General features: G+C 42.3%; 1 protein-coding gene across 1 annotated transcript; it reads right to left on the reverse strand.

Moving 5' to 3' along the window:
• Positions 1-491: 491 nt before the first annotated feature.
• LOC110715154 lies at positions 492-16,207 on the reverse strand. The gene is made up of 3 exons (XM_021893724.1): positions 16,001-16,207; positions 888-1,658; positions 492-806 (listed from the first exon to the last, which is right to left on the reverse strand). The coding sequence occupies exons 1-3, from the start codon at positions 16,205-16,207 to the stop codon at positions 492-494; spliced, it is 1,293 nt and encodes a 430-aa protein (XP_021749416.1).
• Positions 16,208-16,861: the final 654 nt, after the last annotated feature.

Raw genomic sequence — 16,861 nt, forward strand, 5'->3', positions numbered from 1 at the left:
TGCTTGTATGCATGAGTAATTGAGTCCCCCTCTTGTGATGTGCCTCATTGTCCTTTGTTGATCCAAATGATGAAGGGACTCACATGATTGTACCCCCTAATAAAGGATGCTCCAACAATTTCATTATGAACTTGTTGTTGACGTACCTTGTTAGTTTGGGGTATATGTAGAAATACACACCCATCTGATGGATTTTTGTCATACTTTAGAGGTGCCTTTTGAATGGTTTCATTTCATTTCTCAAAAAGTTTTGATCTTTACAAATGTACTAGCCCCTATACACTTGTATGTCATGACTGCCTAACTAAACTACCTAAGTTACTTCACAAAATACACCTAACCATTACTAAAACAAACAAAAAACAAGTTTTACTATTAATGGTTATGTGTGGCAGTCCATGAACTTGCAAAGCATCTTCTGTCAGTCTTCAATCTTCAAAAAATTGTCTCTTGCATCTTCATCCTCAAAAAGTTGTATGTCTGCATCATTCTTAATCAGCATCTACTTCCATATCTTCTGTCTTTGGTTGAGGCCCTGTAGTAGGAACAAAAAGGGTGTTGGGGTAGTTCACAGTGTCAGCAATGAGTTCCCTGCTTACCTTTAGTATGTCTCCCAAAGTCCCTTCCCTTGCTTGTCTTGCCTTTGACATGTGTGGTGGGTTAAAGTTATTACCTCCTTGCTTCTCAAGCACTTTTATCATGCATGATTGGAGAGTAATCCATGTGTATCTGTTGAGGGTAGGATCAAAAACCTCAAATGCCTCTGCCACCTTCTTAATAAGTTCATCCAAGTTTTTAGGGAAGGACTAATATTGGATAGATTGTATGACCTTAAATAAACCAAGGTATAACACATTTAAATCAGGGGATTGGGCAGGCTGGAAAACAAATTGAATGTTGAAACCATTAGCTTTTGTTGCTGCCACAAATTCTTCATCATTAGGAACTTGATGTGGCCTTGCATTGTCCCACTGTATTACAATGTTCTTGCTTAGTTGTTGTGGCCATTCAGCATGAATAGTAGGAATGATTTTGTTTAAAATCATCTCTCTAATAGCATCTCTGTTGACACTTTGAATTGCTTTGGTTTCCATAGTCCCTGCCTCTCTGTTCTTTCTCTTTTTCTTTGCCATTTGTTTCTTCACAAAAGGGAAAAGCCCATACTTCCCTGAGTGCAGTAGAGTCCCATCCTGTGCATACAGTGGCTTCCCTATCATCCCCATAAACATTGCCTTCAACTTGAAACTTTTTGATTGTTGTGCTCTGTATGGTACCTCTTCATTAGGTGTTAGATAAAAGGTTCTTGTCTCTAGGTTTAGATAGAACCACTTCTCATTAATATGGATGTAATGTTGCAAATCCATACATGATGGGTCTCCCTCTGTTGGAACAGGTTCTATATGCTGCAGCACCCATTTTAGCCTTGCTATTTTATGATTGTCAGATAATGCTGGGTGATTGGTTGCTGTGATAGCCCTTAGTCTTCCCTTTTTCTTTAACATGTGTATGAGTACATGATTTACATTCAGAGCTGCACCATAACTTCTGTTTGTGGTTCTCTTATACAGAGGCACAGACATAAGCCATTCATCTGAGTATTCTTTTGGCTTTTTCCCTATTGTGCCTAATTTTTTGCTCCTGACATCTACAACATCCCCCTGTTGAATGTGTTTTTTAATTTCTTGAAACCACCTTGTTGTTGTTGATCTGTGAACACCATGTTTTCTTGCCAATGCTGAAAGAACTCCTCTAGGAAGTGAGTCCCCTTCCATATTCAGCATGATATCATCAACTATTATAGGCGTCGCTCGAAGTGCGCCTACTTTAAAGCATGTATGAATATGTTTGGCACTCTTAGGAAGTGGGAATTGACATATACGATTAGGGACAAGGAAAGTAGGGAGCCGCCAACAAGTTGTTAAGGAACTTGTAAACCGTTCACGGATCATAAAAGGCAACAACGATTAAGGAACAACGATAGGCAACAACGATTGACCCGTGAAGGTTACACCCCATTCATAATCCATGAGATTACTAACTCCATATGGTTCGGAACCACGAAAGGAGGATCGGGGATGATGGTACGAAGTGAGTCATGGAGTCACATTCGCCCGTATTGGCCTCTACTCGATTCTTATAGTGAAAAGTAATTCCTGCGATCTCAAAGGCATACAAACAAAAGTTCAATTTGCTCCAAGCTATTATTAAGCTGAATTGGTTGAATATTAATGCAACACATAATTCTAAAATATTGGTGATCACTTCAATTAATAATAAGATTAAAAAGGAACCTAAACCGGTTGTCCAAATTATCTTATTAGGCGTGATTTTCAATTACATATTCCCTTTAAACATGCAATATGGTGATCATAATAACAATATAATAGAACAATATTAATATTAGAACCAATTTAATCACAATTCCAACAACATAAAATCGTTAGAAAAATAATAAAAACAAAAGGAGCATGATCCTTACTTTGATTCTGTTTGTTTGCAACTACAAAATAATAAACGAGTTAGTAACTTCAAGGAAATAAATAAACAATAACTAAATTAAATTAAATAAAATAAAGTTGATTTTGGGACCAAACCCTCAAACAATTCTACCTTTCACGCCTTGGTTTAAGGACATAACCTCGAGTAAAATATGGACTCCTTTGAGTACTTGAAGAAGGAGTTTTGAAGTGAAAAGGGTAGGCTAGTGTTTAGGCTAATAGCATAGAAGAGAGAAAATAAAATAAATAAAATTACTCGGTGTCCCTGTTCATAAAAAATGAGGGGGTATTTATAGGGAAAATGTGTTGAGGGAGCACACGGAACCCTAAAATGATAAAAACCCTAAAAAAGTATCCCGTGACACGCTCAATCTGTACCGTGACACGGGAAACCCCACCGTCAGACGGTACACATTCCCGTGACACGGTACACTTTTGGCGTGACGCGGGAAATTTTCAGAAAACGGGATAGAAAACGCGTCAAGGGTTTACGCGGAAAAGACACGGAATGTCCTGTGTCACGGCAAACCTCCCGTGTCACGGGAAATCCCACCGTCAGACGGGAAGGATTCCCGTGACACGGTGGCAGTCTGCCGTGGCGCGGGAATTTCCGGTCCATTTTCCGTCTAAATAGATTTTTAACCCTAATTTCCTTCGGCTTTTTTAAGTGCCGATTGATAATTTCGGGCCTTTTCTGACCTTTATTATTCGGGCTAAAATAAGAAAATAATTAAATAAAAATAAATAAAAGGTTTGGGCCAAAAATAAATAATAAAACAATAAAATAAAAAAGGTTTGGGCTGAAAATTAATTAATAAGTTTGGGCTGAAATTAAAACTATGCTTTTACCAAACATCAAGACTAATCCATGGATTGTTCAAAAATATGAATTTAATAAAATACGACTTTTTTAAGCACTCTCGGGATTAAATATTAAACCCAACCAACAGTGGCGGTGAAAGGTTGTTCATCATCGGGTTTTGTTTTGGGGAGACATTTTTAGGTGTCTACAGAAGCCCCCACTTTGACTGAGTTTGTAGAAACGTCAGTTTCGAACGTTTCGAAAACGATAGTCAAAGTAGCCGATAGGGACGGAGAATGATTTAAGACGTTCTGCGATCCTAAATCACTCTGTATACGCCGATACCTGCAGAAAAATGTTAGTTCCACAGATAAAAGAATAAAGGGATAGAATACGTATCTGGCACCAGTGTATCGGTGACAAACGAATTTGGCAGCTTCCTAAGCTTGAAGGAATCCACCGGATGACGTATGTTGAAATGTTTTCCATGCTTGAGGAAAGCCGACAGATGAGTTTGGTAGCTTTCTAAGCCTGAAGAAACCTACCGGATGACACTTTCCATGCTTGAGGAAAGTCGACGTATTAATTTGGTCTTATTCTATGCTTGAAGAATTCTACCGATAATGCCTTCCATGCTTGAGGAAAGCCGAATACTTGGCGGTTTTCTATACTTGAAGAAAAATCCACCGATAACACTTTCCATGCCCGAGGAAAGCCGACTTGGCGGTTTTCAATACTTGAAGAAAAATCCACCGATAACGCTTTCCAAGCCTGAGGAAAGCCGACTTGGCGGTTTTCTATACTTGAAGAAAAATCCACCGATAACGCTTTCCAAGCCTGAGGAAAGCCGACTTGGCGATTTTCTATACTTGAAGAAAAATCCACCGATAACGCTTTCCAAGCCTGAGGAAAGCCGACGATTGCTGAAATTTGTAAGTCTATGATGGTTCGATTATCCCCGAATGTGGGCCGCAGATGTTTCACAATTTTAAGCCGATTATCCGACCATATTAAGTGCTTAAAATGCCAAAAAATAGACTTTGATGTTTGCTAGGGGTAAAATGGTAATTTTAGTCCCCCTTAAATATCAGTTAGAATTTTCCGCGTAATTCTAGCGAAAAATAATTGCCCAATAAGCTCGGAAAATCATTCAAACTGGTCAAAAATGTCATGAATATTCGCTAACAATGCACAGAGTCTGTCGTGCCACGTCACCACTTTGCCGTGACACGGGAACTCCTCCCGTCAGACGGGACAAAATCCCGTGTCACGGGAATATTTTTTTCTACTTTTTTTTTTGTTGTTGAATTGGTCAACGTGAATCAGCGCGCCACGTCGGCAGTGTACCGTTACACAATAACAGTAACCGTGGCACGGTGAACGGGGTTTGCAACAACTACTTTTTTGCTTTAAATTCACGTTTTTGCTTCACCATTTCGCCATTTCTCATCTGATTCTCACTCCAAAAAGTTCAAAAATTTTCCTTGGGTTGCCGTGCCTCGTCGAGTGCTCATCGGTGCTCGGTTTGTCTTCCCATCGGCCGGTTTCCACCACTGTGTCGTGGCCTTCCTGCATCTCTCTCTCTCCTCTTTTTTATTTATTTTTTAATTTTCTTGCTTTTTTCTGCGGGTTGCTGCTGCTAATTTTTGCTGCTGTTGTTGCTGTCTTCCTCCGGAGCTGCCGTCGGGGTTACCGGAGCTCCGTCGCCTTTTGAGCTTACCGTGACACGGGACAGCCTCTCCGTGTCACGGATTCTGCTGACCGTGTCACGGCGTTCTGTTGGTGGCCGGAGCTTTTTTCGAGCTTTTGGAGTTCGAATTTTCACCAATTTTGCTGTAATTTCTTGCTATCTTCCTCACATTCGACCCTCTACGAGCATTCATGTAAGTTTCCTTTGATTTTTGTCTTGAATTTTGCTTCACATAAGTAATTTCATGAAAAACCCTTAAATATCAATTTGGGGATTTTTGATTTTGAGGTTTTATGTTGAAATTCTTGCCATGATTTTACTTGTATATGTATGTATGTGTGTTTGTGAGAAATTTGAGACAAAAATTACATGAATTGATGGAGAATTGAGCAAATCACCATTTTTGGGTACTACTTTGTGAAATGATGTTCATGTTATTTCTTTTGTACTTGAAATGGTGAAAAAACGGGGGTGAAGTGTTTCATGATGTGTTGATTCATTGTTTTTGTGCAACTTCGAAACGTATTTTGCGTATGTACTATATCGTCATGGAGAACATAGTATCATGCGGCTAGGAGAATTGTAGTATTAGTTTGTCATGGAGAAACTAAATACCATAATTTTGCCAATTTTAGCTTGCAGGTAAAAATTTAGCGTATAATTCAATAAATAACTATATAACTTAGGAAATGATGCTAAGTATTTAGATTTTTATAATAGCATGCCTAGGCGACGAGATTGCGATCTTTCTACCCTCGGTCGGCGTCGGGCTTTTCGGGAGGACACTCCCACCATTCCTGAGGGTATGGACGACGATGCTTTAGAGTCCGAGCCTCGGGCATCCGAGAGTAGAGGTAGGTGGGTTCCACCTCCGTGGACTCTAGACCAGTTGGTTTTCTGCCGTGAAAACCATGTCTTTCATCGCTCACTCTCCGGCATAGTCGATGGCACGCTTCGCCACCACGGTTCTGGAGCCGGCGATTTGATCCCTCGACTTCACCAGATCATTACGAGGGATCCTGCTACGAGCGCCCTATGGGAATCGGCTGGTTTAGTAGATTTCTATACGGCGGTTGTAGGGTTTCGCAGCCCCCGGGGTTGCGGTGCAACGGTCGTTCGCGCATTGTTGGAGTATTTCTGGGATACTACCAACACTTTTCATTTTGCTTGGGGGGAGATGACGGTGACCCCCCTAGACTTCAGTATGATCAGCGGGTTGCGCTTCACCGACCGAGCTGTAGTTCAGATGTCTAATCTGTTTGGGGCTCGGTTGAGACAGCTGATTTGTTGGGTCTGATCATTCAGTACATCAGGTCCTGACCAGTGTCTCGAGGTGGTCCTAGGAGCGGACGATCGGAGCTGGCTTCAGTTTTAGCTCGTGGCTTCGACATGGAGGATACGACGGCTGAGCGGCGAGTGCGGATTTTCATCCTGATCCTAATTTCTATGACCCTTTCTCCCGATAGGAGTTCACGTGTACTCCTTTGCTACCTCCTCGCTCTGGTCAGGATCCATGAGATAGGATCCTATATCTGGGCCAGCCTTGGATACGCCGATCTCCTCTTATCGCTACGTCATGGCTGTCGACAGCTGAATGACGAGTCTCCCATCATTGTCTATGGTCTGTGGAGAGTCGTAGAGGTGATGATCTTTTCCCTTTTGTTTCACTTTAACTTGTTCGACTCATGTGCTAAAGATTACTTTTCATCGCAGCTATGGTTCTACGAGTACTTCCCAGGCTTGGCTCCTCGCCGGCGTCGTGGAGCGGTCCATGATTTCCCTGTCGGAGCACGCTGGCGTGATCGAGGAGAGTCGCGGGTGGAGTCTGTCCCTGCACTGCGTGGGCTGCTACGCCGAGGCACCTCTTCTGTCGGCGTAAGAATCAGTTTTGTTGCTGTTATTTTCCCTCTGACGTTGTTTCTGTTGTTTCACGCCGGCTTTTTATGGTTTTCAGGTTGTCATTGATGTCCAATATCGTCCTTGGGCCGGGATGACTGATCTACCTGAGGCCTTGCGTCTTTCTGCGCACCGCACCATTTTGGTTGGTACCGGACGCTTTGTCTGGTATTTGGGGGAGCGAGTCGTTCGTCGGCATAGCGGCGATCGTTTTGTGGTGCCCTCATCTCCACCAGAGTCGATGCTAGACTCACGCTTGATCAGAGAGTTGATCAACAGGGGAGAGCTCTATACTTTTCAATGGCAGGAGCTTGTACACATGGAGAGTGACTATGCGCGGGATTTGCTTCCCTCTCTGGCTCCTCCACCTTGTCTTCCTGAGGTATGATTTCTTTTGAGGATCTTCTTTATTAATCTCTGTTTTAAATAGTCGAATAACTTGATTATTCGATCATATTTTCAGACGACTATTCGCCTTGTGGGGAGGATCGAGATTCCTCCTCAGTCTGTTCGCTATCCAAGGCCGATTGGTATCACAGAGGACCATATTGCTGACGCGCCAGAGGGTTACAGACAGGCGCAAGAGTCTCTGCCCGAGGTCTTTGAGTCGGTGAGTTTTCTTGGATGCATTATTCATCCTTTTAACACTGTTTGTTACTGACTTTTCTTTGTTTTATCCTCAGCTTAACCGCCCGGAGATGATGGGACTCATGAAGCTGGTTGACGCCCTGAAGTATTGCATCATCAAACTTCGGCGTGGTGCGAGTTGTCGGAGCTCTAGCGACGTTCTTGAGGTATCATTCATTTTTATTTCTACCATTTGTTTTATTTTGCATTGTTGACACCTTTTGGTTTTGTATCTTTCAGGAGCAACGGAGGTCCCGCTCGCGCTCGAGGCACAGAGGCTCGGACGAGGAGGAGCTTGGTTGTGGTAGACGATCTCCTGAGATTCACCGACGTTCTCATTCTCAGCGAGAGCCTCAGGTTACTCAGCCATTTCAGGAGGCTCAGTGGCAGCAGTCTCAGTATTCTCAGCGCTTTCCTGGCCAGAGTCAGGGGCAGCGTCAGTTGTTTTCACAGCCTCCACAGCCTGAGCTTGGGTCTATTTTGACTCCCTTGGGTCCTGGTTCATTTTCAGCTCCATTGTCAGGGATTCCTCCACCGGTGTCGGGCTTGTTCTCAGTTCCGATGTATGGGACGATGCCTTCACCGACGATTCCAGTGTCTTTGGGCCAGTCTACACCTTTTTCCGGCTGGACGGGTCCTACCTTGAGCTTGACTACTGCTGGGGTTACAGGGACTAGTAGGGACACTACTCCCCGTACTCGGATGGTGGAGGGACTCTTCGGCTTACCGTTCTCATATGCGCAGGGTGGAGATGATACTGATTCTGGTTCTAGAGACTTTTGACCGAGGGTTTTTATTTGTACATACTATGATGACGCTTGACATGTTTATTTATTACGACTCTTTTGTACATTATTCACAGTTTATGTATTTATTATTGTGTGTTAGTGTGTGTTTGAGACTCCTTGTGTGTGATTGTGTATCTATTAATGACGCGACGAAAAAAAACATAAGTGGAGTAATGGAGGGTACCGACCTTCCCCAAAAGAAAAAGAAATAAAAAGACAAGCAAAATAAAATTACCTTTCCCAAAAGAAAAAGAAATAAAAAGACAAAAAATAAATAAAGTGATGAAGAAATAAAATCTTAAAGTGATGAATAATTAAATAAATAAAATAAAGATGATAATAATAACAAGAATATAGAAAAAAAAGTGCGAATTTTATTAGAAATAAAACTCTCAGAAAAACTGAAAAATAGACGGTGAAGATAAAATACTATAAAAATCCGGATAGATACGGGAAAAGATGAAAAAAGAAAACGCGTGAAGTGCTGTGACACGGCACTGTGTACCGTGTCACGGCAGAACTTGCCGTGTCACGGAAAAAGTTCCCGTGACACGGTGGAACTTCCCGTGTCACGGGACGCGTATTACTCAGCGGTGTGTTTTACGCGTATGAAAAGATAAATTCTGGGAAGTTTCGAGCGCTTTTGCTATAAAATAAGACCAGATTATTCATGATATGCATAATTACGAAACACAAAATAATTTAGAATTTCATATTTCAATAATCATGTCTCACAATTTTGATAATACATTGCGCGACTGGTCTTATTCTTTGACCAATGCTGAAAAAAGAGAGTTAGAATTATTTCATGTCAGGGGTTTGCTAGCCCTGCGACACGTAGCTATTGAACATGATTTTCTTAAGGCAGCATTAGATTATTGGAGTCCAAAAACACATTGTTTCAAATTTGCTTATGATGAAATATGTCCCTTGCCAGAGGAATTCGGCGCAATCTTTGGATTTCCTGCTAGAAATCTTATTGCCATGCCTACCCTACGTGAATATTATTACCAAGATTTTGAACGCCATCTGAATCTAACAGATCCAGATTTGAATAGAATTGTTTGTGGTAATGAAGTAGACTTAGAAAAACTTGCTAATTTATATTTTAATCGCCCTATCTCTGAGTCTTATCATGTATATCGTAGAAGGGCATATATTTTTTGCATGTTTAGCAAGCTCTTATTTGCAAACGGTAGGGTAGGACATGCTTGTCTAGCGTCTGTGCTTGCACATGTCGAATCTGGAAGATCTCCTAAGCCGACGTGCCTTGGAGAGACATTTCGTGGCCTTGACGAGGCAAAAGCTGACCGGAAAGCCATCAGGAAGGGCTCTCTGGTACTACTGCAGGTAACAATACGCTCCGAGTAGCCCCCGTGACACAAAACAGGCACCGTGTCACGGTGGGTGTCTTGCGTGACTCGGCAAAACCTGCTGTGTCACGAGAATCTGCTTGATATTTTTTTTTTTGCTGCCGTGACACGGGAACTTCTCCCGTTAGACGGGATGAAATCCCGTGTCACGGGAATATTTTACACGGTTTTTTTTTTTGACTGATTTTTTCTTTTTCTTTTTTTTTTTTTTTGTGCAGATTTGGTTGATGGAGCATTTGGAACTATCCGAAGCCCTCGACGATGTTGAAAAATATGGCCCTAACGACCTAGTTCGCAGGAAAAAGAATTACTTTGCGAACATGTCGTATGAAGATTGGAAAAATTTCTTTGCAAAGAGGGAATTTTCCATTCGTTGGGTGGTGCCTTGGTAGAGGCTTACTAGGATGGTTGGCACGAATGAAACTCCATATTGCCGTATTCCTAGTATCTCCAAACTGACCTTTTATTGTCCCTCTCGACTGATGTGGCAGTATGGACTTGAACAAGTAATTCCACGCTATAACGATCGTTGCATGAAAGTAACGTTCGGCTTATTGGATTGGAAGACCTTTGTGGACCGTTTCTGCAAGTGACCAAGCTCCTCCTCCTTTATCTAGTGCATACAAGGCATGGTTGAACCCTAGAAGTAGGAGGGAACGATTCGGATCACGCAAGGCTGATGTGAAGAGTCGTCTTGGAAATAAGAAAGCTCCTCCTAAAGATCGTCTGGGTCCGAGAACACAAGGGATTGAGTTTAAGACTCCTATAATGCCAGGAAAGAAGAATTATATGAAAGGGAAGGGTAAAGAAAAGATGATCTATAGGGAGAAACAACCGAAAAAATTCAAGAAAGGTGAAAGGGATAAAAGTTCGACTAGGGGTGTGACGGTTTGGGCTACGAAAGACACATTAATGGTGAAGGCTGACCTAATTAACCAAGAGAAGGATGTTCCTAAAGAGAAGAGAGATTAGATCAATAGTGCTTTGCTTTTTATGATTTAATTTTTATTTCAAATAAGGCATATGATGCCAATACTTGTAGTCGCATTTATTTTAATAATAATAGCACATTTATTTCAGCCTTAAAAATAAAAATTACAATGACTTTTATTTATTATTTATTTATCCGAGTCAAGGAGTCGGACGCAATGGAAGAACGAAAATAAAAACTCGAACAATGAATCCGCAACGAATGCACCACTATTCTAAAAATAAAACGGAAAACTGAAATTCCACCGTGTCACGGTGAAAGGGTCCCGTGACACGGTGCAAATTCCCGCGTCACGGCAATTTTCCCCCCCATTTTTTTTTTGCCGACAAAAGGTGACGTGGCACGGGTACTTCTCCCGTTAGACGGGATAACATCCCGTGTCACGGGAATTTCTCTTCCCCTTTTTTTCGTTCAGGCCCACCGTGTCACGGTGAATAGTACCGTGACACGGTGGGAAGTCCCGCGTCGCGGCAATTTTCCTTCTTTTTTTTTTATTTTTTTTGCCGTGACGCAATGCTGAACTGACGCGCATATTTGATCAACAGAGGGAGGATTTTTTTATTTTAAAGTGGCCGGGCCCCCTTGAGGGGTTGCCTACGTATCCTAAAAAGGAATCAGGCCAAACGTAGCTCTATTGGGTCATGAACCCATGTGACTAGGCATAGAATTTCTTGAGTTGATCCAAGTTGGTTAAATTATGGAAGCTGTTACCGTCCATGTCTACCAATTATGCCGCTCCGGCAGACAGGATGGCTTTAACAATGTACGGGCCTGACCAGTTCGGTCTGAATTTTCCTCTTGGATCTAACACATTTTTACGAAGTTCCTTAAGCACTAGGTCACCCTCTTTGATATTTCTGGTCTTGACTTTTTTATTAAAATGTCGTGCCATACGCTGTTGGTAGGTTTGGACATGATGCAAAGCTGCCAAGCGTTTTTCATCAAGCAAGACCAGTTCGTCGTATCTTGCTCTAATCCAGTCGACTTCATCTAGTTGGCTTTCCAATGCGATTCAAAGAGAAGGGATTTCGAGCTCGATTGGTTGTACAGCTTCAACTCCATAGACCAAAGAGAAAGGGGTAGCCCCTGTTGATGTACGAACAGAGGTTCGATAACCCCAAAGGGCGAAATGTAGCTTACTTGGCCAATCCTTGTAATTTTCTGTCATCTTTTCGATGATAGTTTTCACATTTTTGTTGGCCGATTCGACTGCTTCGTTTGTTTGTGGTCTGTAAGGTGATGATTGTAGATGATTGGTGATGCTTGATATGATAATTCTGTAATAATTCCGCGCATTTAGCTTGGAAATGTGTTCCATTATCACTGATGATCTAGGAACACCTCGAATCCTGGTTCACGGATCCCATCATGGACGAATGGCTCAGGGAATTCATAGCATGGGAAGTCTTCCCCTTCTTTGATGTACTGGCCATTGAGGGTGAACGGATACGGATCCATGGCCATTTTCGTCTTCGTGATTCGAGCGTTATTGCGAGACTTCATCTTCAATGCAGCTCGTTTCAGATCTTCTTTTGTTGGCTTGAATCCCAAGCCGAAAGTATCCTTCTTGAGCGCACCAGGATGGCCTCAAGATTCAGCCATTTTCTTCTTGAGTCCAAGGGTCATTCCAGGGAAATGACCTTGCTTCTTCAGAATGGCATTGATACTGGTGTTTGAATAAGGATCGAAGTCGAGATGGCACTTTTCCTCCTCTTCGATCACGAGAACATCATATAGTGAAAACCCCCAAAGATCTTCATCTTCTAAGTCATGTTCAACATGGACGATAGGAGTATCAATAACTTGAATGCGCATAGGAGAAGCATCGATAGTAATCGGAACCCCTCCAACTATGGCTTTCACTTTCTGGTGAAGCGATGACGGAATTGCCTTTAGCTCATGAAGCCAAGGGCGTCCTAACAACAGATTGAAAGAGGCCTTAATGTCCACCACCTGAAATTTGGTGCGACGTTCAATGGCCCCAGTAGTTATATTCAGTATGATAGTACCCACGGCTTGACGGCGAGTATTATCATAAGCGCGAATCCCTTGAGTGGAGGGAGTCAATTCTTCATTCTTTATGCCCAACTTCTTTGTAGTACGGAGTGGGCACACATTGATTGTAGAGCCATTATCAACTAGGCTCATGGGAACATTCATCTGCCTACACACCACAGTGAGGTGTAAGGCCTTATTATGTTGATCCCTTCCGGTGGCAGATCCTTATCAGAAAACGAAATCAGATTGCTAGTACTTGGCAACTCAGTAGTGAGAAAGTTGACCAGTCCTTAAGGAGTCATGTCATCATCAACTCCTATCTTCACCAGAGCATTCATCACAGCTTTTCGATGCTCGTGGGAAGTGGCCAAAAGCTTCCATACATTCATCTCCACCTTGGTCTTCTGCAGTTGTTTGACCACATCGCTGTTCACAGGATCGATGGGATCAACTATCGAATGTGATTGTGGTGGAGGTGGAGGTGGATTAGGTTGTTGCAACCGTCCACTTCTAGTGAGAACCTTGACCTCAAAGTCCCCCCAAACGTCTTCACTGGTTCCAAGAGATGAACAGGCTATATCCTTGAGATATACGTTTTCATAATCACTATCCCAAATTTCATTTACTTCTTCAGTACTTGAGATAAATACAACTTCCGGTAGAGGTTCATTCACAGGTTGAATGAGTATCGACGGATCAAAGGAGACTTCATCCCCCATGATAGCCAAAGCATCAGAAAGAGGACTTGTTTGAATGTTAGGCTTCTTGCCCCCTGGAGGAACAGGAAGTTGATTAGCATCGATCAGATCTTGGATTGCATCCTTCAGCCTCCAACACTTCTCAGTATTATGACCCTTGCCTTGATGAAACTTGCAATAAGAATTGGGGTCATAGCTAACGGTCCTATTCTCTGGCCGAGGTTCTGGAAATGGTCTGATTGGCATAATCAGTCCTTGACCATGGTCATAAGCAGCATCATAAGTCATTCCCAAAGGCATGTAAACCCTCCTTTGCCTTTGGAATCTTTGAGGAGGAGCATTAAGGGCCAGCACATCATTGATATTGATATTGTTGGTAGCATTATTGGGCTTAGAAGGCGAAGAAGAAGGAGTGTCGTTCTTCTTGTTTTTCTTAGTGCTATTGTTATTGTTGCTACCAACAGACTTCATCGGTTCATCTTCGATATTGATTCCAATATCGTATACAGCGTCAAAGGTACTCAGAGGCAGAAACTTCAAGTGTTGCTTGTACTTATGAGTCAGATTAGCAATGAACAAGCGAATCATTTCTTTCTCCTTGGGGGGATCCACCAGGAGCGCAGCTGTTTCCCTCCACCTGCTTAAGTAAGTGGTGAAGCCTTCATTCTCTTTCTGTTTGAGAATGGAGAGTTCACGTTCAGAAGTCTTGGCCTGGATGTTACACTTGTAACGATTCATGAAGCTTTCAGCAACATCCTCCCAGGTCGCGACATGTTTGGATTCCAATGAATAGAACCACTGTTGACAGGCATGCTCTAAGGAAAGAGGGAACACCGTAGGGAAGAGTGTCACATCTACTCCCTTAAGAGCCATAGTTGCAGAAAAAGCTTTCAAATGGAAAAGCGGATTATCAGTAGGCTTGAATTTGGGAATGTCAGCAGTGGAAAACTTCTCAGGAAGCTTCTCTCTTATGGACGAAGAGGTGACAGGTTGTTCCACATAAGTGAACTCTTCAGAGATCTTGCTCATATGTTCCTTAATATTGTCCATTGCAGCAGTAGTGACATTGTTTTGATTGTCCTGTTCTACAGTACTGACTCTAGTGGTGAGTGTCTGCATCATGTCAGACAATCTTTCAATTGTCCTATTGAGGTTCTCGATGTCTTCCTTAGTGGCCATTGGTTGAAAGTAGACTGGAGATGGATTTTGTGGAGATGATTGAGGTGGTTTCCTTGTACGCCTCTTTGGTATAAGAGGTTGTTGAGGTATGGACTCGAACCGTAACAATCTACCCCTGCTTCTTGACCAAGTGCTGTGACACCGAAACAAACACACCTTTAATGACCAAACTTAACCTTAACCCATCCGGATAAAAAAAAAGAATTTTTTTTTTATAAAAAAAAAAATCTATGGTTTTGAAATTCTATTTTTTTTTTTTTTTAAAAAAAATCATATGGGAGGATACCATCCGACTTACTTCGAAAAAAAAAACGACACAAAAACGAGACTTCCCTAAAATACGGTCAAAAAGTAGTGCACGACTTGAAGAAAAAAGTGTGTGAACGCGATATGTGAGTGACTAAGTGAGATTATAGACGCGTGTTTTGACCGTATAGCTAGACACGACACAAAACTGGACACAGCATTCGCACAAAAATCGAAAAAAAGACTGACAGAACACTTTCCTGGTCACCGTGTCACGGTGCAGACTGTCGTGACACGGTGCAGTCTACCGTCAGACGGTAGATAGTCCCGTGTCACGGCACTGTTCACCGTGGCGCGGCAGAACATGCCGTGACACAGTGCACAATTCCAGGTCAGTTTTGTGATTTTTCCAGATTTTAACCGATTTTAGGTTCGTACTAATTACTATGTGAGAATAAAAACCCTCGGTCATGGGTTAAACAAAAGAGCAAACACATGAAGGTTAGCACCAAGCAGCCACATAGCATTTAGGCACGATGATGTAAAAAAAAGTTTGCAACCTAGAGTCAAGATCTATGTTCAACTATTGGTCAAGCTTTGGGTGTCAGAAGGGTACCATGGTTAAGAGTTTGGACGCGTTAGCAAGGCAGCCTCCCTTGAGGGTGTATGCCAACGGGCGGCTCCACGAGTTTGGACGCGTTAGCAAGGCAGCCTCCCTTGAGGGTGTATGAAATCGAACTCGACTCCATGATTTGGGTGGATTTAATAACTCGGATGAACCCTTATTGCCATGAGCGTTTTTGGGTCGATAGAGCTTAAATCCCCCGGGGCTAAGACGCATGTAGAACACATACGTTTATTCAGAAAAATCAAAGGAAGTCGACTGTGAGGAAAGAAAATAAGCCACCGGATAGATTTTAGGACTGCCGTGACACGGCAAAAATTCCCGTGTCACGGTACTGTGCACCGTCAGACGGTGCACTGTACCGTGACACGACAGACTCTGCCGTGGAACGGCATTCAGAAGATCTGACTGGTGCCCTGTTTTCCTTCGCGCGCAACCAAGTTATCCAATTTTTCCTACGGGACAGACCTGAATGCGACGTTAAAACGTCTATGCAGATGCAAAAATGCCAAATTAATCACAGGAATATTTTTTCAAGAATCTTTCAAGTCTCATCCACTCATCTTAATTAAATACCATGGTTGGGTACCTGTTGTTGGCCATTCGGTTCTGCCTCTGTCTCTGAGTCCTCTGACTCTGCTGATTCTGTTTGTTGCTGATTTGATGACTCGGTTGAGTCTGACAGTGAAGTAGTGTTGTTTGCTTCTTCTTGCATGTTTGTTTGATGCAGCTCATCTGTTTTCTGTTCCATAAGCAGTTGATTGATGTTAAAAAATCCATCAAACTCCTCTTCCATGAGTCCCTTTTTTTTCAGATGAAGAGGTAGGTGATGAAGTGGAGGTGTCTTGCTTTTTTTTTGGGAGCTTTTAATGGAGCCTGATTCTGTACAAAGCTAATGCTGCAACTAACACAACAATTAGGAATTAGGACTAATTTCATTTTAGGTTGGTTTTTGTGTAATTTGCAAACAATGGCACCTTTGATTATGGTCTGTAATTTAACAATGGATGTTGATTTCCCTCCCCCCCCCCCCTTAGAATATTGGACAATGGTGATGTATGAAATAGGTTTGGTCTTTTTATAAGGCCTTTTGGTTTGAAAAATGGGTGAAGGGGGAAAATTTAAATGTTGTTTGAATTGATTTCAAATTTTGGTAAAATGTTTGGAGGGAAAAAAGAAAGAGGCAAAAAATTTGCCCCCCAAAAACTGTCGGCAAAGAAAAAAAAGGAGGGAAGAGAGAGAAAAAGAAAAAAAAGTCACATGGGTCACCAACTTGTTTGGGACCACCTCTTTTCCCTCCCATTTTATTTCCCCTAATTACATACCCCTCCACTCTAATCTCTCCCCTTAAAAGTTTTGCCTAGGAGTCCGCAATTGACCCCTTTGTTGCGAGTAAATCGTAACGGAGGGAGTATGACAGTATGAAATTTATATCATGAATTCATGATTA

The sequence above is a fragment of the Chenopodium quinoa genome, unplaced genomic scaffold (assembly GCF_001683475.1).
Source record: "Chenopodium quinoa cultivar QQ74 unplaced genomic scaffold, ASM168347v1, whole genome shotgun sequence".
In the NCBI taxonomy this organism is placed as follows: domain Eukaryota; kingdom Viridiplantae; phylum Streptophyta; class Magnoliopsida; order Caryophyllales; family Amaranthaceae; genus Chenopodium; species Chenopodium quinoa.